Genomic DNA, 27078 nt, shown 5'->3' on the forward strand with positions numbered 1-27078 from the left:
AATATTAAACATACCTGCAGTGAGTTGCTGATGTTCCGAATGGCCCATTCGTTCCATCACTTCATCCAGTTCATCTGACGCTGTCTGCTCCTGCTGTTTCAACTTGGCCAGAGACACTTTTGTCTCCTGATGCTAAAAGAGTAAATCGTTAATGAAAATAATTTATATCCTCAATAAATAGCAATAAGAGTTTAGTGAAATGGTTTCTTATCTGAGGAAGCAGATCCTATAACAGCAGAGAAATTACTTCATGAAAGTTTATCAAAACATTTTCCACAGTGATGCCCAAACTTGTGTTCACTCAGATGCACTTGATTAAACAGACAAGATGAAATCACCTCAGTACAGAAAACATCAAATCATTACTTTTGTCACAGAAATCTTACAAAAAAGTATGAAATGCTCTTTGTTATTCTTGCTGAAAGAAATAATCTTTGTACATACAAATCAAAGTCCACATCAAGAATTAAGTGTGGTAATTGATAATTGTAGAAAATGAATTTCAAGTAGAACAGGTACAGCAAAGCACATTCCATTTTCAATAAATTATCAACAAGAATGCATGAAAATGGAAAGATTGGAAATAGATGATACTAGTGATATTAGCAATGGGTGCATGACAAATGGCCAGACTCAATACAATTTTCTCCATTTTGGGAAAACCAAAGTGAGAAAATGGTAATGGTGTTGACAAGACAAAGGCATGAAAAGAACATCTACATCTATGAGACAATTTCATACATCAGAATATGTTCATGGTTACTAAACTGTGCTGACTGTCGAGGGTCACAGCTCTATCCAAAAATGGAGTTCACAAGACAAAACCCACAAAAGGCACATCAATAATGAGACAATGCGTACACCAAACTGCATCAGAATATGTTGAATGGTTTCTAAGCAGGCCACAAAAGATCTGATGTTAATGTAAAAGTGAGTGAATAACAGCAACAACTCCATCAAAATAGGACCCAAAAAGACAAAACCAAGGTAAATTTGTGCCTTTGGGAATACATCTAACAAATGATTCCAGTTATATGTAAGGGTTGCAAAGCACTGATGGTTGTAAGAAATATAAATGGATGGATAGACAAAATGATAGACAAATGGAAAAGGTGATTACCATATGGCTGCTGCATCTCATGCTGAGCCCTAATATGTAACAAATTAGGAAAACAGGACACCTCTATAATAAGCAGTGAAATCAGAAATAGTGCCATCTTTTGTAAGAAATCTAGAAATAGTGAAAATGTCTGACCTTCTCCCCAAGAGAAATGATCAGATTTACGAGAGCATCTTTTTCCTCAAGCAGCTTATTTCTATGCTCAATTGTCTCATTATCCATCATATTCTGCACTTCCCTTAAGTCGCCCAATATTTCCAATGTATCTGCCTGAAATAAAGGGGATGAATTCAGATGCCCAGGGGAAATAATTTGTGAACCACAATAACTGATTCATTTGAATAAAAATCAAAAAGAATCTCAAACACAAAAATTAAAATTTGTGAAGTGATGACAGTTTTGGAAGAACATTAACCTTTGATACAGAACCTACATTTGTTAGTGCTTCAAAAAGAGTTCATTATCTGAGGGGACATCAATTACATATAATGAAATCAACTGGAAGATGCATTAAGGAATATTCTTAAAGAATTTCCATTTCAATTAAAAATATCTCATCATAAATGAAGTAATTTTACAATATATCTAGCAATGAAATGATTAAAAAAAGCTAAGTTGATTCTTTTCATGATTTAAAAGTAAATCAGTTCAACAGTATTGTTAAAACTAAGATGTCTTCAATTTCTAACAATCCTTGTTTATGGAAAGATTTTAAGAGGAAGTTTGAACTTCTGGTGCAGAATAATAAAATTCTATGCAAAGGACTACAAACTAATATTTCAGCAACTATATATTCAGGATTAATTAATGGATAAAAAAAACCCATAAAATCTAAACATGCTATGATGTAGATTGTTATGGAAAACTAGAGTGTTTGTAAAAGACATATTCCCATGCTACCTTGCTTTCTTCCACCTGCAAAATCTATGTACCTAGGGTAAGGTAGCAGGGGATAATAATATATATAGGGGTCATTTTAACAGTATATTTGAATTTGTCTTTTCATGCTCAGTCAGTTTATACATGGTTATAAGGTAGGGGATTTCAAGAGTTAGGGGTTTGCATCAGAGGGCAGGGATTGGCACCAGGGCCAATGTCGGTTACATTCATAAATGCATCTTTTCATCTTCAGTCAGTATATGTATAGTTATGGGGTTAGGAGTTTAATAGATTTTATGTTCTGGCTCAAGGGTTCACAACTTGATCATTGTGTCCCAGGTTCTTTATTGAAAATGGCTACCCTTTTGATATATACTGACATCTTGGTCTCATAATTTGGGAGTCATTTTAAATATATGCATCAGCTGCATCACAATTCTCAAACCACTCTGTCCTACATGTGGTAGGTGTTATGCAACATTATGCACACTTGCACAAACAAGCAGGATTACATAAAATGTCTGCCTTTCTCCAAAAAGAGCAGGAATAAAAAGGAAATCAATTAGTGGATTGTTTAGGTTAAATTCACTCCAAAGATGATTATCAAAATTAGTTTTATTAATTAACTTCCTGAAAGGTACATGAATGTTGGGAGAAAGCATCTGAAAACAAGAGTCTCCTGAAGTGATTGATGCTCTACTGGCCAAAAGCAAGACAAGTTTTCTGACGAAAACCCCATGACAGGATTTTCAAGATGGCTGCCATAGTGGCCATACTGGATGTTGGAATGGGGCCATTTTCATTCAGGACCATCTAAACATCATGTCTTTGGTGAAATCCCATATAAATGTAATTATCCATCTTAAAGGCGTAGCAAAAACAAAATTTTCATGATCATAACAAGTCTTTTGGAAAACACTATGTCAACATGAATATAAGTTCAGGAGAAGTAGTGATAATATTCTTAAGACTGCTGAAATGTTGGCCATGTTGGATGTCAGAATAAACTTTTTCATTTAGGACTAACTAGACCATCATAAAAAGTCTTCAACTGAAAATCCCAAGTCAATATGAATTTAAGCTCAGGAGGAACTTCAATAATAAGATTTTTATGATGGCATGGTGGCTATATTGGATGTTCAAACAGCATTATTTCATTAAAGACCTAAAAGACCTAGGGACAAACATGTGAGTGAAGTTCCATGGCAACTCTACAATTTGTTTCAGAGCAGCAGTGATAACAAACTTGTGCTAATGGATGGACTGATGATGGACATGATGCCACACTGGTCAATGAGCAGTAGAGCAAAAAATTCTTAGACAAAAGGATTAAAACACTGGAACGAAGCAGAATGAAAAACAAGTTGTCAGAAAGCGATAAGGCATGCAAACTGAACCATAAGAAGAAACAAAATCGCATTATACATGTACATCATTCTCCCACAAGAGAAACAACACATGTGGTCAGACATTCTCACTATTTTTAGCCCCATATGCAAATATAAAATGCATGTTAAGATCAACTGTGGATAGTGAAGGTACATCAATTGCATAGGAACAAGACAAAGATTTCTATACTAATTCTATATACATATCAAAGTTACAAAGGTTCAAGAAATCAGTGATAAACATAAATATATATTATTTCATAAAACATGAAATGTTAACACACAATGCTGATATTCATAAATTGCCTAATGTTTAAAAATATCCTTGACAATGAAAAAGGCACCTGATTTCCTAGGTCTTTCATATTATCAAATGACATTTTCCTCTGCATTTCCTTCAAGAGATATATAATGAATCTATATTCACAGTGAAAACAAATTAACATTTACTTCTTTAAATTTAGAATCAATATACACATGGTCTTTAGAGTGAGCAAGTTTTCTTGGAAAGATTCCACATTTTTGTATGAAAGATTAAATAATGACTTTTACAGCCTTGAGGAAGGCAATGCCTATGCCTTACGCAGAAAGCCACATAAAAAATAAACAGTAACTAAAAATTATTTTTTAAGTAGAAAATGCATAGGTAAAAGTGTGATGAAAATTGAAAAGAAATTTACAAAATATTTTACATGGTTAGCATCCATTTGGTCTAGAAGTTTCTGTTTTGTGTTGAACAAATCACGAGCCACTTGATCATGGTCCTCTAAAAGCTTGTCAATCTCTCCCTTGGAATCTAAAATTAGACATTAAACAATAATTAGATGCAAACAAATTTTCTTACAAAACAGAATAAAAATTCACAACATCACTTTGAAAATCAAGCAGAAGAAAGAAATTAATTTTTTTCTTGAAATATTTTCTGCTGGCAGTGACTGAGGAAACTGAGGCATAAATTAATGGCTATAAAGCAAGATATATGAAAGAGAGGCCCGATTCACTCTGGCAACCCACAACAATGGACAAAATGCTGGCCTTTTAGGGCATGTATCTGATCATGCGAATTGTTGCATTTCCAACCTATACCCTAGCCTGGTCATTTCAACAGTACTTCCAACTACCCAAAAGTTGTCTAAGTACTTCCACATAAATGACACCTGGCAGAATCCACCAAGATGCCAATCTGGACATAAGTTGTGCCACATAAGACTCTATATCAACAAAGTTTCCAAGATGTGCCCTGAACATTTTTACATGGGTCATAACGAGCAGTGCTGAAGAAGGGATGATTCCTAATAAAGGTAGATTATCCTTTAAGCAATATTTCTCTGAGAAGCTAAATTTGGAATAAAATATTAGGAACAGGCAGACCCACACAATCATTATGTCCATGAGTCAATGAGTTCCAGGTCTATACTGGGAGAGAAAATGGCCAGGATGAAAGTGCAAAAGTATATGAGCTTGGTGCCCAACCTGTAACAGACCTTACCAAGCAAATACATGGGAAATCTCATGTAGTTTACATGGAATTTTTTGTTCTCAAATCTGGTACACTTTAAATCACTAAGGAAAGAAAAAAACTACGTTGCCTCAGCAAAGCATGAGCAAATTGAAAGAGAAAGCCTGAAGCAATAAAGTCTGCAAAATTAATGAATAAGAGTGATGGTGCGCTGATGACAAAAGGAAATCTCTGCTTTGGCTGGGAAGGACAACACAGTGTCCATTTTTCATCAATGAGTTGTCACCTATGCAAAAGCAGAATGGTGCACTAAAGTAAAAAAAAAAAAAAGAGAGAAGCTGCCAGAACTTACAGCTCTGATTGTCTTTGAACTGTATAATAATAAATATATGTTTGGAGTTGATCTAGCAGACCCAAAAAAGGCTGCAGTATTCCACCTGCTGTACAGTTAGTAAATGATGGAAATATCTCTCTTGGTTCTGCTTTGATGTGGCTTTAGTTAATGCATTAATCACCATGCAGGAGTCACCATTCTACCAAAACAAAAACACATAAAGAAGTCAGATGGACATAACTGGATTTTCAAATTGCCCTTGCACAGCAAATGTTAAGAACATTCGGAGGATCAAGAAACAGCATAATTTTTAACAAATAACTGTTATGGGATAGTGTCCGACAGAGAGATGGTGGCACAAGGTGTGCATAATGTGCATACAGAGTGGTGTGTAAAGCATAAGTGCTTTTACAAAGATCACAAAAGGCAACTTCAGAAGCAGCGAAACAAAGTGATCTGTTACATATTTTAAAATAATATTCTTTTTTCCAAAGACTTTGCATAAAAAAACTTACATAATTTTTTGTTTTTAAAAATAGCGTATTGTGTTCAATCTAGTTAATGTTAAAGGGATAGGAAAAACAGACACAAGATAGTTATAGATTTTATATATGCATGGTTTTTGTATATAAATCAGTCCATTATAATTTTTAGGTATATAGTAATAGAATCGCAAAGTGTCAGTTCAATACGGTACCTCATGTCAAATTAGATGACTGTCAAAAACTTGAACAAAATGTTTGAATGTTGTTGATTCCACAACAGCCACTGCTGCCAGGAAAATGATACCCAAGACTTCCATTCACTCACAAGACATAAACTCACCAGAAAGCTGTTGAATGGCAAGAAAAAACTCAACCGGAAAACTGTTCATCAAACTATTTCAGTATTAGAAGAATCAAAACCAACCTGACAGCTGTTTTTCCAGTTCTTCTATTTTTTGAAGATGTGAAGACCTCTCAGCTTGAAAACTGGTTATCTCCCCTTTTAACTTGTCCACCAGTAGTTTTAAGTCGTGATTCTCTTTCTCTTGCTGCTGCAAATTAATCATCATTATGAGTTATAAACATTATTTTGTGAGAAATAAAGCGAAAAACAAAATTTCAATTAACAATTTAATCTTTGAATAAGACAGCATTATACATACTTCTGTCCTAGGGGAAAGGAATCAGTATTTTGTGAACTTAGACAAATTGAAATATAAGAATAGAATTAAATAAAAGAATTACTCCCCCAAGTCACATTCCAAATATCCAACAAAGTGCCCAGCAAATGCTCTAATTGATGCCCCCAAGTCACATTCTAAATATCCAACAAAGTGCCCATCAAATGCCCTAACTGATGCACTCATCTCTATCACAACTCACATAAAACTGATTGATTTCCATAATCACTTCCCCTGATTCTAGTATGCCTTGCAGAAGGGAAACATCTGCTCAGGGCTGTTCCATTAAAACATACATGGAACCCAGGGGAAGCACTTTTAAAGTGGGTACTCACCCATAGATGCAATGTAGAAATTTCTTATCATTTTCATATGAACTTTGTGCAAACTGCCTTCCCTGGATAACATGTAAGTTTAAATGGAACAGCCCTCAAATATGCCTAGAAATAAAATTTTCTTGGAATCTACTATCAAACATGTCAGCTATCTTGTAAGCTTACAACTCTGTGAGTTTCATCATTCTCAGAATGGTATCTTACATGCACCTTAATGGCAACAACCACAATGGGCGAGAAAATTAACCTTCAAAGTTGAAAGCTCTTAACAGAGCCAATGTGAGAAAACTCTTCTGTGTGTGTGTGTGTACGTACACATGTGATATATATAATGATGAAAACACTGTAGCATCATCAGCATGTACTTGTTATGATGTGCTTTAACCTCTTTAACTTTGCCTTAATGATAATTTTTACGCATACATTCTGAGTACTGTCAAATACGGTATCTACTCTCTCTGACAAAATATGAGATTGTGGTTAACACTTTGTTCTCTTATTTTTACATTTTTGCCAGCATAATAAGACAAATTTCACAAACCTGTGAGTCATTATCACCTGAGGATGCAATGTCTGAAAGAGAAAAAAAAGCATGTATATGCTAGATGCAATAGATAAGCATACATTTCTTTCTTGAAAACATAATGAGAGCATGATAAGATTTCAAGATCTCAAACATCAATTGCTGGAAAACTTTAAAGCCCTTAAATGAACTAAATGAATTGCCCATTTGCACTGAAAAACCTTCAGCTGTCTGTGAACTCCAAACATTCAAATAATCTTAATCCTGAACAAGGTTCTGTCCACAGCAATTAGAAGTTTTCTCAGTTCTACTGCATACTCAGTGTATGTACCACTGCATTCACCTTTCAAAAATATATCTGTAATCATAGTAAATATTTCTTCCAATTAAGTCATTAAGAAATAGAGCTGTCAGAAGACAGCAAAGCTCACCTGTGCATATAATGAGTCTGACTTAAACACAAAAAGGTGTACATTAGCTAATGCCAATCCCAATGCAAATTGTGACGTGGACCTTGATGACAATTATGAAACCCTGCACTTTGTGCTGGTGAGCTTAAAATGAGACATAGTTTCAACTATGTTAAAATCAGATTATTCACCAAGTATTAACATGCATTCAATAATATCGCTAATAAGCATTAAATGTGTAATCTAACTGTTCACTTCATATATATACATTTAGTAATTATTTGAAGACATCAAATTAATTTATGTTGAAAAAGAGGAAAGAACTAAAGCTACATTAATCAATGTCAGTTACAAAACACAGCTCTAGATACATTTAATTAAAAAAGTAGTCTCTTTACCAAATGAACACAGGCAACTGTGATCTTACCTAACCAAAATTCTAGTTGAAAATAGCTATACCATTAGACATTTAAATGCAACTACCTTTGTCTCCAAGTTGCTGCTTGAGGTTTACCAGTTCTTTCTTTAAATCCCCAATCTCCTGCTTATGCTTCTTGCGTAGAGCAGCCACCTTCTGAGAATGCACATCCTGCAAGGAAGACAACTCTTGCTGCCTCTGCTCTTTCTCCCTTTCCAGGTTCTCCTCCAGCTCCTAATGAAGAAAATGTCCCAAAGCTTGAGATAACTGATTTTTCAGACCTAAATCACACCTGAATTTCGTCAAATAAAACTGTTAGGTTTTGAAATCAAGAAATAAATTCTGTTAAAGAAATCCAAACAATAAATGAAAAATAAACAAACAAAATTTAAGTCTGGACAAATTCCTGAATAAGAAGTATATTTGGAAGAAACTGAAAGTAAACTCATACATTTCTGTAAGAAATTCAAACCACTGCACATAATACATGGCACTTTTGCATAATTCTACTTTCTGAAAAACACTGGTCATTTTCCCTTCATGTGAGAGAGTGACCTATCAATTTCTCAATAAATTTAAATGTAATTTACATTCTTGAAAAACAAAACAATGCACAAGTGAACTGCATGAAGAAAGCTTTTTTGGGGTTTACAATTAACTTCACAAAACACTAGTGAAATCTCTTCTGACTGAATCTTTGAGAAATATTTCATTACGCCAATTTTTGGATCAAAAGATTTTTCTTCAATAATATTTATCTGAGCATAATACAAAAGATACACTGCAGCACAAATCCAATACTCTCAATCCTAAAAAGACAACCACCACATTATTTGGCTATTTTTTGTTTTGTTTTTTGACAGAAGTACCAAAAGGTAATCTACTTTTGAAGGTGGTAGTATGACTGGAGTGTTGTCCCCTTGTACAGATGGATTGACTCCCAAGTCATAAAAGATCAACTGACAAGGATTGTATCTTCATGGAATCTGGGTGCTGAAGCTATGGTGACTAAGAAACTGGTCTTGTATGAAACAAAAGTCAAAAAACATTGTTGAAAGTGGTTCAAAATGTGCTTAATCAATCAAGCCAGAATCCAAAGAGGATTCCATTTCAAATAAATAGTGAAGCCTTTTGTCAAAACAAGATGAAATTTACATGAAAGACAGAGAGGTCATTTTTTAATTATATCTTTCCTTCCATAAGGGCAAACCATATCTGAGATCTTGGAATGAAAGCCCTTGACTGTGAAGTCTTCCTCTTGAAGAGCATGGGAGGAAGTCAACAACTTTTATTACTCAGGGGTTGAGAGATGTGCTCTGCTCACAACAAAGGGAAGAAATCCTACATTTCTCTCAAAAAGACTTCCAATCTGCTAAGCAGTTTTTCTCAAGCAAGTGAGTCCTCCACTTGGTGAGTATTGAATCCACAACCCTTGGATTATAAGTCAACACTTCACCAACTGACCACCACCTTGGCAAACCCTGGGGACAAACAGAACGCTGTACCCAGTCCTGGAAGTTGAAGATGTAGATCTACACTGTACCAAAACTGGTATGGTATGTAGCTAGGTGGTTTCGGGTGCTTAAGCCCATTACATTGGCTATTCCAGCAAGATCACAACAACAAATACTGGGTTGTACATGCTGAAGGTTATCAACAACTGGTAGAGATTGGCCACTATACTAAGTCGATACTGGCCCAGTTGGTAGTTGTGTTTGTGGTGCTATAAGGAGGTGGTCTACAGTTGCACTGGTGCTAACTGAGAAACTAATAATAGCAGTGATTACAAAATTTTCTTCTGAATGTGAAAGCTTTCCACCTTGATGAATGCAAACAGAAAATGCCAACAGAGGCTGTGCTGGCAGCATTTTGAATTTGTGCCTATTGTGCTGGCACCTGTAAATAAAGCAAAACAATATCATACACAAGTGAAATCAGTCAAGCCTCAATTTATTATGAAAAGGATAATTGGACTATGGAAGAAATTACCTTACAATGTGTTATTACATATCAATTAGCTGAGAGATCATAAAGAAAGTTAAGTACAGAGTTGAACTAAAAGCACTCAAATCCATATGGCAGGAAATTAAGATGGCTACTGTATAACATATTAGGCCATTTACCTGCAAAATATTCATTTACCTGCAAAATATTCATTTACCTGCAAAATATTCATCTATTATGAAGAAGTTGAGTCGGAAAGACAGAAACATTGCTGCAGCATACTACTTCACTGTAAGTGAGAAACACCAAAGCAGTACTCAGCTGATGAAATGCACAAGTAAATGTGGTATTTGCAAGGCCTCAAGAAAAAGAATACTTCCAAGCATAATTAGTAACTGATGATTTTCAGGATTTGATGTCAATCAATCTTTACAAGCAGAGACCACTGCAGTCTGATTTCCACCTTGGCTTTCAGATGACCTTTAAGCACTAATATTGCTAAAACAAGCCCTAAAATGTGGCCAATGTCAATTTTAGCCTGGAGGGGTTGGATATGTGAGGTAGTAGTAGTAGTACTCCTGATGTATTATGATCAGGTAGAGTATCTGAGAAAGAAAATAGGAGCCATGTCAGAAAATGAATTGTCTGCTTTGTGAGTCAATATTATTTATCAAACAAAACCAACCTGACACAAGATGTTTAATTCATATTTAACCTACAGATCAATACATAACAGATGTTACCATCATTATCTTTGTACAAAAAAGTTCAAACAACACATGTAAAATATGATATAACGGAACTCTTGATTTTGAAAGTTGACCCTGTGTTGTGTATAATGATAGTATTCTACAGATCTCTTCTTCCACCAAAGCAATATTTGCCACAATTTCAAGAACATGTCTCAGACTTATATCTGATCAAACCTGGTCTTGATTTCTCCAGAAGAACTGAAATCTAGGCTTCAAGTCTAAATTCATGAGATAAAATTGAATGTTATTCAAGTCCAACTTACAATTTACCAATCAAATGCCTTACAATTAGACTTAACTTTAATACATATGTTCATATTGGTGAAATTGTGCCAGATCCCAGGATTCACAGCTGATGTCAAAGACTTCAGCTCTGTTGCTTAACTCCAAGCCTGGCCCTATAACCACAATAACTGAACTTGGTCTCAAGATGCCAAAATTAGAAACCATAAACAGGGTCTATTTCATCTATGTATGAAATGGTACAAATATATGAAGCCAAAGAAGAAGAAAAAAATGTTATTTGTAAAATTTTGGTAATTCCACCTTTTCTTGCCATGTTTATCAAAGTATTTAACCCCAAGTTTGCATTTAATTTTTGTGGCAAAGATGGTTCATTAACTAAAGGACCTGTGATGGGGTGAAAATATTCTAACAGGTCAGACAAACAGCACATATTTGACATAATGTGACTAGTATAATGAATCACGTTAAAATTTCACAAAATCAACTTTTAAATAATCTGCAATGCTGTGACTCAAAAGAGATAAAGAGTTTATACACAGTCATCATCATAATAAAGTACCTTATTCCTGCGATGAAGTTCAGAGTGGTCTCCCATTTGGTCACCATCTTCAATGACAGCATGTTGGCCACTTGTCTGAAGAGAATAATTAAATGCCTTAAACGTTCGTGTCACTAAACAAATAACTGGATTTCTACATGATACTGAAGTTTATACATACCACAGAATTTGATGACATCGACAAGTTTAATTTATTCAATGAATGTTTCCTTAAAGTATTTTACCTGCTGAACCAACGAATAGGAAAATTATGAATGGGTGGAACCTGAATTACAGTGCACAAATTCCATATATGATGTTCTAAATTAAATTTTTGTTGCAGTGATTTAAGAGGGTTCCTGGTCTCCAGTTTAAAATCAAACTCTTTTTGTTGTGTAATGATTAGGTATAATCCAAAAAGGTAATGTTAAATTCATCATATCAAAAACATTCATCTATCCTGTTAGTTTAAGTCAATCTCTATTTGAGTGGGTGCTTCAATATAAATATTCATGGAAAAAGGTGAACACAAGCTTGGACTAAGCTAGGTCAAAAACCATTTAAATATTCATGGACCAATTTCCACTGTGAGGGGTGTTCACATTTCTATATTTTATGGGACTGGGCACATTTGTAATAATACATGTACTCACGGAGTTCAATAACCAATAAAATCAAATTCTATTTTTTAAAAAGCATCAGAACAGAAAGAATATCTCCAAGTGAATTTGTTCCATACCAAAATTCCTCTGTGGCACATTTAAACATATAAAGTGAAATTTAACTGCAATGACCACATCCCAATATTTGCTCTGATTATCATAATCCGTATGAATTGAGCCCACCTGACCTAGTCTTACTATAACACAGGCCTGATAAATGGCCAACTGTCCAAACAGTGAAGTCATTCACTCAATTTCATTAGCTTGCACCTTAATCTGTGTTTGATTAGTGGTGGGAATAACTTTACAGGGAATATGTTAAAAGCTGTATCTCAAACATGGGTCTGTCTGACACAGACCAGGAATAAATATTACTCTCTAATTGCAGGAAATTTCAAGCCAGATGAATGAGTGACTAACTTGTTTTGTTTGTCTAGACCAACCTTTTTATCAATATTGCTGGCACCAGTTATCAGAAACGTATTAGACTATTCAAGTGGAAAAATGACTTCAACCAAACAAGCATAAAGCTGACCTTTTGGGAAAAAAAATTGTTTTCATGGTTTAGTGAAAAATTATATTTTTTGTTGGTACATTAATTGATGGGTTGTGGAAGGATACCCCATCTTTGCTAGCTACGGTTCAGATATATTAAACTGTAACCCTATCTAGACCAAGGCAGATAGAACAAATATTTCTGTGCTTTGGGTCTGTGAATTTCATTGGATGTGGCAGCATGCCACTACATCCGATCAAAATTATGTTGTTCAAATTTGAAAAGTGTTCCTACATGACAGAGACAAAGGGAGCACACAACCTGATTGGACTCGTACATGATCAATTTTTGACTTCTGGTCCATGTTTGTACAAATACCTTTTACTCTATTACACCTGTAATAGTTTCTCTCTGGTACGTAGTCATGCTTATGATGTTAAACTTACAAAGTATTCTTCTGAAATGAATTGCCTCCCCAAAAAATTGTCTGACGTACAATGCACCGCTGTTACATGCTACTTACTGGTTGGTTACCATTGCATGCTAAGGGAGGCAACTCATGAAATCCAACAGATGTCACTAGGACAAAACACTAAAATATCTGCTTGATCCGCCAAGGTGTAGATGGGGTTAAAATATTGGAACCTTGGCTAGCAAAGATGAAGGCTGCCCTATTTTCACTGATACCTAAATCAATGGATTGCAAAAGGGTAACCTATTGTTTTCAGAGAAGGATTATAGTTTATTGGGTCTTTAACTCATTAATCCCTAGTACTTCATTTATGTGTCATGAGACTGTACCCTATTTCCAAGCTCTGTAGTGTCAAGATCATTTATGATACACCAAAGTGGGTGTTATTATGGAAAAGTAGACGGATATAACCTTACAAAGTACAATAATACCAAATAATCTGGAGTTTCCACTCGCATTACAAAATACAGTGGCAAAAATGTTATTTTTGAGACCCAATATTTTTACACCAAAAATGTTGTGGTTTTTTTTCTGGATTTTAGACTTTTTGGTCTGCAATCTAAAGCAAACCAGTCTGAACTGAACATGGATAAGGATAGTTGAACCTTTGCAAAAAGTAGGATACGTTTCAGATTTGGTGTAAAAAGTGGCCAGGACACAAAAATGATGGGTCCAATAAGCCACACAAAAAAAGAACTCCAATTTTTATCCTTCTGCACATTCATGAGTGAAAAAAAACAACCCCAAACAATGTCTTGAATACAACTAGGCATCCAGCTAAATGAAATTTTCTTGGCTGTATTTGCATGTATGTATTCGCAAGTAACCCTAAAAATGTTTCCTACTTCCAAAATGTCAAAAATCTCCAGTGCTTAATGAATTACAAAATCCATGAAAAATGGTGACCATGAATAATATGAATTCTCTGTTTACATAATGGTTCATTGTTGGCATGTTGCCAAAACTATAATGCAATATACAATGTTATCATAAACCTATCATTACAATGATCTGGCAGAATACAACATCCATTTTAAAGTGCTCAAAATATTTATAAAAGTATTGTTCCAGAAATAAAAGAAAGTATAGCCTATTTGAGATGGATGGCAAACACTAGGCATACAGACATCTGGAATTTCTAAGTATCAGATGTGGTTAGACTATAAGTATAAGTTTGAGAAATGACATCATAAAAATCACCTTGAGATTTCACTTGGAATTAAAGAACTTAAAAATGTCAGCATGCTTAAATTTTAAATGGTCTTGATCATCTTTCATGGTTGGTATCAGCTGACGGATTAACATCATTACCCACGTAAAGCATGCTCCCAATGCAAAAAGCACTGACACATGCTTTGGTTATTTCAGGTAGCTGTCATTACACATGAGAAAGCCTGGATGATCAAAACTGCTACTGGAGTACAAACTTTAGTAAACCAGTGTGCTTTTAGAGGAGGTAAATACGGACTGTTTGCTTTTATTAGGCACTTCAACTGATTATACTGGCTGTATCAGCTAAGGAAATGAGAGGTAAGAGCCTTTCCAGATGACACCCCAGTAAGCCAACCCAAGCTGGCCAGGACAGGTGCTGAGTCTGTGACCCTTGGGAAACGAGTTAGATTCTCTACCAACTGAAATACCGCGACTCCTCATAACTAACGTAGAACTCAAGCTGACAAATGTAGGTAATTTTGACAGATGTCAAAAAAGTGATTATTTTTTGTTGAACCTTCATTTGTTCAGCTATAAATACAAAACTGAGATTAATCACAAAAACGAACATTGACCTTGATCAAGGTTGTGGAGAGAGGCCGTCTTCACTAGCCGAGGGTTGCTGATCCATTTTGTTTCACATAAACCCTTGGTCTATATAGTTAACGAAGCAGTATCTATTATTCCATTATCTGATGAATCAAACTAATACAATATGACTGTTCATTACATTTAACAATGTAGATGATAGAATAATCGCTGCGGCCACTGCAGACAGAACACTTCATTTGACAATATTTTCCAATTTTACAGTATGTAAGTCAAGGCATGTGAGCATAATGAAAGTTGCTATATTGAATACCTAACATGTGCAACAAGCTCTTTAAATCCTCAACTGATTTCACTTTCTACAGGATTTACTCTATCGTCTGCAAAAGACAGTTATTCAAAATACTTTTCTGGTGCACTACATAGGTGACAGGATGATGTGGAAGAAAGTGGATCAACAATACCTGGCAAGCAATGAAACTACGGTGGGTTAAATAATAATAATAATGACAATTATAATAACAATAATGATAATAATGTGATGTGATGTGATTTTGATTTTTAACTAAGCTTTAAAAAAATTTCAGTCATATTGATACGATGACTGCAATGTGGCAGTTTATAGTGCCACAGACATGTAGCACGATGTCCCACCCAGTCACATTATCCTGACACCAGGCTAACCAGTCCTAACACTAGCCTCTTAATGCTGAATGCCAAGCAAGGCAGCTGTTAGTACCATTTTTGTAAGTCTCAGGTATGACTCGGCCAGGGATCGAACCCACGACCTCCCGCATCCGAGGCAGATGCTCTAACCACTAGGCCTCCGGAGCAGTTAATGTTAATAATAACTTTAAGATGAAGATTACTATGTAAAGGCCATGTTTTAATTGACAATATTAACAAGAGCCATAAACAGTAATCATGGACTGCATCATTGTATTGTTAACATATTAACCCCTGGAGGTTTTTGCCATTTTTGCCTGAAAATCGAGTAGGAAACACATTTTGAAAGCTATTTCTGAATAGACTCGAAAACACCAAATCCCCGGTCATCTTTCAATAACATACTGCCTAGTTGTGTTAGAAACATCGTTTTTCGTTGGCTATCTGACTCGCGCATGAGCAAAATGGTAAAAGTTGGACTTTTTTTTTTTTTGTTTTTTGTTGGGTTTTTTTGCTAAACGGAGCCATTATTTTTGTATGGAGACCACTCTTTATTCCAAATGCCCATCTTATCCTACTTTTTGCAAAGGCTCATCTGTCTGTTTGCAGTTTATACCGGTTTGCCTTAGATCTGAGACCAAAAAGTCTAAAATCCAAACACAAAATGGGATTCCGACCACGGGCGAATTTTGCGTAAAAACAAGTCGGGTCCAAAAAATGAGGTTTTTCTATCTGTATTTTGTAGTGCAACTAGATATTCCAGATTATTTGGTATCAATGTAGAGCTACTTCTGTCTACCTTTCTATAATACCATCCACTTTAGTGTATCATGCATGACCATGATGCTACAGAGCTCGGCAGTAGGCTACTACCTCCTGCCCCGTAAAGTCGTCGCTAGGGGTTAATGTGTTAACTAATGATATAGAGATGAATATCATCATAATAATAGACGTAAGTATTTTCTTGAAACATTGTGTGTTAAGTTTAACTCAATAATTATTTACTATGACAAACAGTGGTATGATCATATGCATACACAGTATATAAGCAATCCATGCTAATGAGGAAAAAAAACAACCTGCCTAAGACTTCATTCAACAGGTAGACTAGAAGTTGTAAAGACATTAATTACCTTGAAATAAACTGGTCTATATATTGAAAAGTTCATTAAATCTCAGTATACTGGTATTCCTATGCAGTTTCGTTCTGCCTACCTGTGCGCCTAAACATGTAGTATTGCCCAAATCCAAGTTTCACCCAAATCTTAACCTATTTCCCAAAACAAACTTCCTGTCTGAAATGTTTAATACATTCTGCTTAATCTTCTTTTCTATAAACTCGTTGTGATGAATGCATGTACAAAGTACTTTAAAATGACAAGATAATACCATCAGTACAATCCATCCATTGATCTCATTTCCACTTGTAGAATTATGTACTCAACAGGCTGTCAATAAGCCAGATCCAGACATGCAGTCTCATAATGCACCAACAAATCTGGATCTATACTTCTACTTAGGATCTTTAAGGATGATCAAATGTAAAATGCTGGAATGTTTAATTTACTTTTTTTCAAATCATACATTTACATAGCTAAGGTTCCAAGCAATGCAAAAATAACTAAAAACATGTATAGGTTTGGGTACATGTTCTTGCATTCATCTTACTTGAGTATCAGTCCCCAAGTATCAATCACTACATGGACACATTAATGTGCCCTGTCACTAATTGCCCATAATATTAATAGCCTAATGAATATTTTAAACTTCATCAAATTTGAACAGGCTGAAGATCACAGACTCCTCTTAAGAAATACACTAAGAAATATAGTTATGTTGGGTAGGTTTGATAAGAAATTCAAGTAAAGAGATGTTTATATAACAATAGACTGTAAATAAAAATAAACTGCTGGAACTCAAAATTTCTTTAGTATGCATCCTACACAATGGATAGCCATGGTAGCTGAGCATCAGACTCAAAATCCAATGGTTGTGGGTTCAATACCCACCCAGGCCAGCCCAGGTCAGCTACCTCAGTGTGTCCTTGGGAAAGGCAATTGACTCCATTTAAATGGTATTTTGTTCTTGTTATAAATTCCATTGCATTACCAATTATTGTGTTTAAGATCCCTGCAAATGTTAGTGCATATACTACCTGCCCCTGATATGTATGTGAATTATTAAATTGCAGTATATGTAATAGGGTTTCATGTTCAAATAGAAGTGGTAAAAAAAAAATTTGGACATGAGCATTAACTGATTCTATACTGCCCCACATGATGCACACATGGACATGAGCATTAACTGAATCTATAATGCCCCACATGATGCACACATGGACATGAGCAGTAACTGATTCTATACTGCTCCACACGATACATACATGGACATGAGCATTAACTGATTCTACATTGCTCCACATGATGTACACATGGACATGAGCAGTAACTGATTCTATACTGCCCCACATGATGCACACATGGACATGAGCATTAACTAATTCTATACTGCTCCACACAATGCATACATGGACATAAGCATTAACCGATTCCATACTGCCCCACATGATGCACACATGGACATGAGCAGTAACTGATTCTATACTGCTCCACACAATGCATACATGGACATGAGCATTAACTGATTCTATACTGCTCCACACGATACATACATGGACATGAACATTAACTGATTCTATATTGCTCCACATGATGCATACATGGACATGAGCATTAACTGATTCTATATTGCTCCACATGATGCATACATGGACATGAGCATTAACTGATTCTATACTGCTCCACACGATAAATACATGGACATGAGCATTAACTGATTCTATATCGCTCCACATGATGCATACATGGACATGAGCATAAACTAATTCTATATTGCACCATATAATGCATACATGGACATGATCATAAACTAATTCTATATTGCACCATATAATGCATACATGGACATGAGCATAAACTAATTCTATATTGCACCATATAATGCATACATGGAAATGAGCATAAACTAATTCTATATTGCCCCATAAATTGCAAATAAAGACATGAGCATTAACTAATTCTATATTGCTCCACATGACACATACACATACATGAGCATTGACTAAGTCTATATTGCCCAAATGAAGCATACTCATTCTTGGTTTATTTCACACCCAAAATTCCAAAGTCCATGTTGTCATCGTAGTCTAAAACTTGTTCAAAACTTCCAGGGGGATGAGGTTGTTTAGACATGTTCCTATGATAAAACTCTCACCAATTCAAAATAAAAGCTTTGGCAAAACATGCAACTTGTTTGTTTAAGTGAAACAAAGTTTTTGTACATTAAGAAATTCTTTCACAGCAACATACTAGCTTTTATGATAAAAGGAATACCACTGCAGCAAGGAAATGGGGGTTTAGGCCAAGATGGCCTTCTGACCCTAGATAAAAGTGTACCTGTCTGAAGTTGGTACAAATCCATTTACCTGTTCACTTAAAAGACTCCTTCAACTCACTTTGAGTGCCAAAATCATTACAGAATACTGATATTGCAATTTACCCAAATAAGATAACCTATTGTACAGTGTCATATACATTTTATGACTTGTTCTGGATAGATCAAATCTTCCATGCAAAACTGCTGTTGGAAGAAGATGCACATCACGACTCCAAATATAAGTAATCCTTCTCTTTCCTTTCCGATCAATGTAAGCATTAATTTCTATACAACTAAAAGAATTCCAGCATACTTTTATGAATCTATTGCACAAGTTATGAAAGTGATCATTTTCTATATGTCAAGATCAAACTGTGCAAAAGCAGATATATGAAAAAAGCCAGGAGAATAGCAGTTTCCTCTGCAAGAGGCTATTTTAAAAAAGAATAACTGGTGTAGTACATTTTAGATCCTTTGTGAAAGGTTTTTCTTCAGAGGAAATTACCCAACAAATGCCTCTGCATTACATAGTATTATAGCTGTACATGGATTTAGTTTACAAGCCAACCTGAAAGGTCCACTAACAAAAATCTAGTGGGGTGGAAATATGAAGACATGAACCCTGCTACTTAGCAGTAGATATGTTAGAAACAATAAATACAAAGTTAATATCTTAAAATCTTTAAACATCATGATGCAATCACACCAATATGAAAATAAGATACAAAATGATTAAGAAAGTTTACTGAATTAACTACTACTAATATGACGACAACCAGGTTCTTGGTGAAATTTTCATAAACCAGCAAAAAAACTCTAAAAACTATTTAAAAATTTGGAAATTTCCAAGTCTATGATGAAACCCCCACCCAAATGGTGTATACAATGTATAACTAGCAAATTACCCCTCATTATAATGCCAACTATGGGAGCCATAGACTACACTGCCTTATAGTGAGATCACCTGATACAGTAAAACCTGTCTTGAGAGACCACTGCTAAGAGAGACCACCTGTCTTGAGAGACCAGGTTCTCCATGTACAGATTTAGAGATTATATATTGTTATAACCTGTTATGAGGGACCACCTGTCATGAAAGACCATTATGTTTTGGCAGAAGGGGTGGTCTTTCAAGACAGGTTCCACTGTAATGAAGTACATCATACAATTTTACTAGCACTTACTGAAATGGGATCCATGACCATACCCACATTAAAACAGGAACTGTGTTATAATGAAGGGTCGTACAGCAAGGGAGAGCTCTATATTGCTACCTAGTCTAGGATTCGGCCAATGTGGGTATGTGAGAAAGCTTGCCAGTAGCTTCTTGTGGGTCGGTGGTTCTTCCTGGGTTCTTCCTCCACTATTAATACTGGCTGCCATGCATAGCCTATCGTGTGCTGAAAAATGGCGTTAAACCCACAACAACAACAACATATTGCTACTACATGTATTTGGCATGGATTGCAAAGAAGTTTCAGGCATGTAATTTCTTTCATTTGTGCCCAATGAAACTGTCAAATTTACACATTACCTGTACTCAAACTTAATAATGTACCACCAGTGAAGCAAAACCATGTGAAATAATATTTTCATCAAATTTTCTGTAGTATATTAGCATCTACCTAAGATTACTGTCTCTTGTCCTTCTCATAGAGAAAAAATTATTTTCTTATAAACAAATATGTTAAGAAAACAACTGAATATTGCTTTGGTTAATGGTAAATAAAATCTGAATAGCTTGCATGAAGTTCAATCATGGCAATAGGTCTGTAAGAGGGGGGGTGAGGTAGGGTTGCAAGCTCAAGAGTTTCCTACCCAAAAACCAAAGACAATTTGTAACACTGGCATGTCAAAGCCAAAAAAAACAAAACATTCCAGACTGAAACTGAAATATTTGAAGAAAAAGAAAAAAAATTTCAACAATATCACCAAAGTTATAGTCAGCACCTGAATGAAGTATTACAAGATCAAAAGCTTTCGTTTGTGCAAAACTTGGTCTTATGCTTAAAAAGTTTTGTGAATTCCATGCCTGAGCCTAGGCACCTTGAAGGCCAAAACTGTGTTAGGAGTAGGCCAGATAACATCCTACATTTACACAAGCCTTTTACAAGTCCATTCTAGGGGAACTTAGCAACCCAGGCAACTGTATTGATAAATCGCTGACAATACTTATTCCCCCTGTCACTTATCACGGCGAACCTCCTTGGTGACTAAAAGTTGCCATACTATTCAGAGATAAGGAGAAAATTGGGTGACATGCCGAGACCAACAGAGGACTTAAAATGAAACATGATTAGATTGGGCTGACATGATGATTCATCACAACTCAACCTTTGATGGCAGGAAAGCTGCAAAGCTACTTGCCCAAGTATTCAGTAAATATGAACACATTTTCCTGGCATTTTCAAAAAGTAAAATTGCACTTAAAATCCCCTTAACAATTTGGGCACTGCATGCCTAATATAATGACAATATAATTACAATTTTCTTTGGTTAAATCAAAACAGAATAGGTTTGGTCCAGGTTTTAAAAGTATTTTAAAAATTCTAGACAAATAATAATGGCTGATGTCCCGTTAATGTAATTAGTGACAATACAAATGCATATTAAATAAAAACCGGCATCAATTTTATTCAGCTTCAACTCCATAACATGTTAATTTAATTACCGCTATTATGTTTAACATGCAAGCTTGCACCAAACCCTTTTATCATCAAGGTCATTTTATGCTTGTTTAAACATGTTTTGTCCATATGTCCAGTAAGAATGTAGAGCAGGAACCTTGATAGCTTCCAAAATACATCCATGTGTTAACACCACCATTCCCTGCCGCATCATGCATCAGAGGCTCATCTTTTAGGTATGCACGTCAAGTAATCTTTCAGGTCAAGTAAATGTATAGTTTTTGGAAGGGTCACTCTATAATTGACAATGTCCCAGGCCCACCTCTTTAACCACATCATGCACAAGGGAGCCAGTCTTGTGAGCATTAAATCTTTCATGTGGAATAAATGTATATATAGCTAAATGATGGGAATTTCAATAATTTTACCTGACCTGAAACTTGTGCCTTATGTAATCAATTTAAGCACCTTACAAGTTGCATTATCTTTGGTAAGAATGGTGAACATTACGATATATGTCCATACCAAATTTACCAAATTAATTTACATTTTTTTTACTATATATATATATATATATATATATATATATATATATATATATATATATATATATATATATATGCATCACTCTGGGCTCCACTTTCCTGGAATAAATGGAATTTCTACAACTACTGTACAAGCACTATATCTACATATCATCTCCCTATCATAACAGTGCAGGTGGAGTTGCCCAACTTTTCAAAAACATGCATGTACTTCTGGACGCACATAATACTGTAAGAAATATTCACTTTTGGGGAAAGTGTGCAGAGATGCAGAGCAAGATGATCAAAACAAAAATAACTTCACTGTTGTGAGCAACTTTTGTAAATGTGAAATCAGAGGCCTGTTTTCAATATGTCAATACACCTCTTCACATTGATAGACTCCCAGATCACAACCAGAATGAGCTGGTTTCTACAAGAATCAAACTGGTTAAGACTTGGCTGATAAGAATTTTGACAAATCTGATTACTATGAGTTTTGTTGAAGGACACATTTTTAAAAAAGGTTTTCCCAGGACCAAGCATGTTTGTGTTTTTGGCACATTTGGTTTACACTTTCACTTCTTGAAAAAGGTCATTGAATGGGGGAGCACTGCAGAACAACATTAATAATTTACATAACTGTATATGATTTTGTTATCTTTCAAAATAAATAAAATTGTACAGTACACACATTAAAGTACCACAACCAATTCTTGAACTAAATTTATAATTTCCGAGAAAGTGTAAATTTGACAAGTGAAATAATTTTGCCATGTCTTGATACCAAAATCTGTCTTTCATATTAAAACTTAATAGAAAACAGAAAACTGTTCCTGCTGTGAGGACCCAGAGTTTAAGTTTCTTTTCTAGGATCCTCAGTTTTAATCCAGAACAAGCACCGAACCGTACCCACTGTCATCAAGTTTTTATCACTAAAATCTTTTTTTAATAGGATATCAGGAGGTCCCAAAATCTAGTTTAGTCAAAAAGCCTCTTGAAATTAAAATTTCTGTTTTGAAAATAGAACTGAAAGAATAGTCTTTATACCTTGTTTTGGGCAAGATTCTTCCAGTGTCGACATTCCCCTTGCAATCTATGGACTTCAGTTCGTAGCCTGTTGACCTCATGCTGAAGATTAATATTGTCTCCAAAATCATGTTCATCACCATGGTAACCAGTTCCATCAAATCCTAAAATCACAATAAAAATCAAACATAAAAATCTTGTACAACATAACATAGCAGACTGATTTTACAATTCAAACAGTTCATCGCTATATATTATCTCTCAAACAAAAGAGTGTTAAAGTGAAAATTCTGTAAAAGTGTGCAAAAATTCCAAATCAACATAATCCAATGAACATTTTGTGTATGTTTTTAACATAACCTGAACTACAGGAACTTCTTTAGTCTGGAAGATTTCTCCAAATGTTGATTCAGAATTAGCAAGAAAATTAAACATCAGCCAGAATACAACTTCACAACTTCTCCAATGTTTGAACAACAGACAACTGACTTATCAGTAGGCATAACTATCGTGGGGTCGTAGATAATGAATGTTTGAAGTTTTGAATCTGATTGGTCGATTCAAATATTGTTATATCAGGATTATCCAATACTATTCAAACCCTGCCAAATTAAGAATGAGATAGCTGTCAAGAGATAATATGACCTCAGCAATGAATGCCTTTGCTGCAGACATTTTAATCCAAATTCCTCCTCTACTTGGTATAGTTGCAATAATTTCACACACAGCATTATTTCATTCTAAAAAATATTTGATAACAGATGCAAGACTCAGAATGAAAGTCTGCCATCAATGCTTTTAACCTCTGATCAACTTTACCATTCTATCAATTAAAAGTCACTATCTGAATTTGAAGAAAAGGTGACTTACTTTGTGTTACTTCCTTTTAGTTCCTTTAATTTTAAGGATAAATCAAAATACCATTTTGTATTCTGAAGAAAAATTACAAAATGTCTTATATCGGTAAAAAGCATTTCTGGCCATTATTTCCAGTTATAAGAATTTCTATGATAAAAGAATTTACAAAGTTGAGGCACTTTAATAAGTTAAACATTTTCCCCTACCAGAAATGGTACACTAATGTCCATTTGTTGTTTAACTCATGGTGTGTGACTGTAACCATGTAAAATTAATACTGTCAATCATTTCACCTAGAACTTCATACTGTCAAAGTTAACAAATCTTCTAAATTGTATATTCAGTTTAAATTCTGAACCACAAGATGCCAGACATAATTTCAAGGGAAATTACTCTGAATGTACTCTGAATGATTAAAGTAACTATGAGAACTGGAGTCAGAGCCTTAAGAAATCAATGTCAAAAGTAACACAACTGCAGAAGATGCTGCAAGTGCATTACATGACAGTGAAGAGATGCTATGAATCTCCAATATGAAGGAACACTAAATGAAAAACTAAATGTTAATAAATGAATAACAACTTTATCCATAAGGCAGACTGAAACCCATTCTGTAGTACATCCAAGTCCAGTGTTACAGCATGACTCTAAAATCCCCTGGAACATTCATTTTAAGTAAAAATTGTCCAAACATTCTTCTTAATGTGATGAAACACTGACAGTGCACAGTTGCTACAAGTTTCTGCCCAGTGGTAACAAAGCATCCACTTTTCCAAACCAATACATAACTAATAGTGGACCTTAATAGTACAGCACACTGAGTGCTTGCTTGGATCTTTGCTGTCCTGCAACAGATCCAAAGTTCTGATATAGGCCCATGCAGGATCACATGCAGTTTTTCCAGACTTTGTGAACATTTATTTCTGTGCTTGAAATTGTGATTGAGATTTTGTGTCAGTCATTTAAAGAGTTACTGAGTTTTTGTATCCGTCATTTAAAGAATTATACTTTTGCAACACCACTTTTGATTGGTTGAAAATAAAAACTGAATCCCAAACTCAAGCTAAAAGTTTCATGATATACTGGCCAGGTTCTCTAGCTTACTCCATATCAAAAGACTGCATTAAACCAATATGAGACATCATAAGTAAATGTCCAAAATTCAGTGTAATATCTACATGTGCCATAATAAACAGACACACCTCATTTTGGTGAAACTTGCATTTAAAAAATTGTTTTTAGTTTGCTGTTTTACAAGACAGCTACTTGTAAGGTCACATCTTGATCCTAGCATGCATCACGGGAAGGAAGCCACTTGCAAGGACATCTCTTGATCCTAGCATGCATCATGGGAAGGAAGCCACTTGTAAGGACACATCTTGATCCTAGCATGCATCATGGGAAGGAAGCCACTTGTAAGGACATGTCTTGATCCTAGCATGCATCATGGGAAGGAAGCCACTTGTAAGGACATATCTTGATCCTAGCATGCATCATGGGAAGGAAGCCACTTGTAAGGACACATCTTGATCCTAGCATGCATCATGGGAAGGAAGCCACTTGTAAGGACACGTCTTGATCCTAGCATGCATCATGGGAAGGAAGCCACTTGTAAGGACACGTCTTGATCCTAGCATGCATCATGGGAAGGAAGCCACTTGTAAGGACAACGTCTTGATCCTAGCATGCATCATAGGAAGGAAGCCACTTGTAAGGACACGTCTTGATCCTAGCATGCATCATGGGAAGGAAGCCACTGGTAAGGACACGTCTTGATCCTAGCATGCATCATGGGAAGGAAGCCACTGATAAAATATGCCTAGATGATAATGATTTTCTCAGAACCTACCACCATCATGGGTGCCTTCACATGGGGGCAACTGGAGGGAGGGCACTTGCACTTGCACCTGTTTTGGCCCACACCTGTAAAACTTAATTGCTGACCACTACATATCTACCACCATCCCACTACATATCTGCCACCATCCCAACTGGAAAATAATTCTGTGGGCACCCCTGATGCAAAGCATGTCTAGTGTATAGTTAGCATTTAACTTTGGGAGCAAAATCAGTCTGAAGAATAGATTTTACATCTGTTTAATTGAGCACAACCATTATAGAGATGGATGTAAACTCCAAAGCAGATTCCCCAAAATCATGAAAGCTAAAATTTTCAATATGTACAGGTACATATTAGATTTGTCACTGTTTATCTCATTGCTAGTCTTCATTTAATATGACAAGCTTAATTTATCATAATGAAATTTATATACACACAGTGCAAACATTATGCCAAAATGGAATACTTAGTTTCTGAATTTACTGTGAAATGAAAGTAAAAGTAAACTAAATAGTAAAAATTTAAATTTAACAAAAATTAAAGATATGTACATGTAAATGTAAATGAGTGAGTCTGAACAAAACTTTCTTCTTTACAATCTCTTTTGAAGGATGAAATTTTGTAACCAACATAATTCTAAGTTTTAAATCTTAAACATGATACTCATCAAGTCATACTAAATCTTGCCACTTGAAATAATACAGAAGATAAAGTTCAATGTCGTGGAGATTTTTAAAAAGGCAAACATTTCTCTGGGCCTCTCAAATAAAGACTATTTTCACTCATACCTGCCATCAGCTTCATGTGCTATTCAAGAATTTTATATTTATCAGAGTTAAAAGTTTAAAGACAAACTTATCGACATTCTTACATTTTAGCCAACCTGCAACACGAAATGATATGAATGAATTTGCCCTTGGAAGTAATGGGATATCGGCCATGAAAACAAAGCTGCTATTCATTTTTCAAATCAAAGCCTCCAAATATTCCAAAATTGATTGCAGCTATTTCAATATGATCTCAAGTGCATGTTCTACATGTGGAGTAATATTTCATCTTTGACAAAAAATGAACTTAACAACCTTCAATAGGCATTCAAAAGTGCTTTAAAAAGTAGTTTAGTTGGCTCATATGTAGCAAACATTTTTATACAATAAACTGATTGAAGTTGTATTTTGCAACTTTATTATTTCTGTT

At 35.1% G+C, this 27078-nt stretch overlaps 1 protein-coding gene across 5 annotated transcripts in view; it reads right to left on the reverse strand.

Annotated features, from left to right (window-relative positions):
- The window catches only part of LOC149771466 (uncharacterized), a 142219-nt gene that overhangs the window by 56170 nt on the left and 58971 nt on the right, over positions 1–27078 (reverse strand). For 3 of the 5 annotated variants that reach the window (XM_089948407.1, XM_089948402.1, XM_089948404.1), the window contains exons 5-12: positions 23205–23347; positions 11533–11607; positions 8097–8265; positions 7222–7253; positions 6090–6216; positions 4080–4183; positions 1256–1390; positions 15–132 (exon numbers count right to left, since the gene is read on the reverse strand). In XM_089948407.1, the coding sequence (XP_089804533.1) occupies positions 15–132; positions 1256–1390; positions 4080–4183; positions 6090–6216; positions 7222–7253; positions 8097–8265; positions 11533–11607; positions 23205–23347 (903 nt within the window). The remainder of the gene's footprint in view (positions 1–14; positions 133–1255; positions 1391–4079; positions 4184–6089; positions 6217–7221; positions 7254–8096; positions 8266–11532; positions 11608–23204; positions 23348–27078) is intronic. The other 2 variants (XM_089948403.1, XM_089948406.1) reach the window with 2 other exon arrangements.

Source organism: Sinohyriopsis cumingii, unplaced genomic scaffold (assembly GCF_028554795.1).
Source record: "Sinohyriopsis cumingii isolate HCF-2022 unplaced genomic scaffold, ASM2855479v2 utg001831l, whole genome shotgun sequence".
NCBI classification, from domain to species: domain Eukaryota; kingdom Metazoa; phylum Mollusca; class Bivalvia; order Unionida; family Unionidae; genus Sinohyriopsis; species Sinohyriopsis cumingii.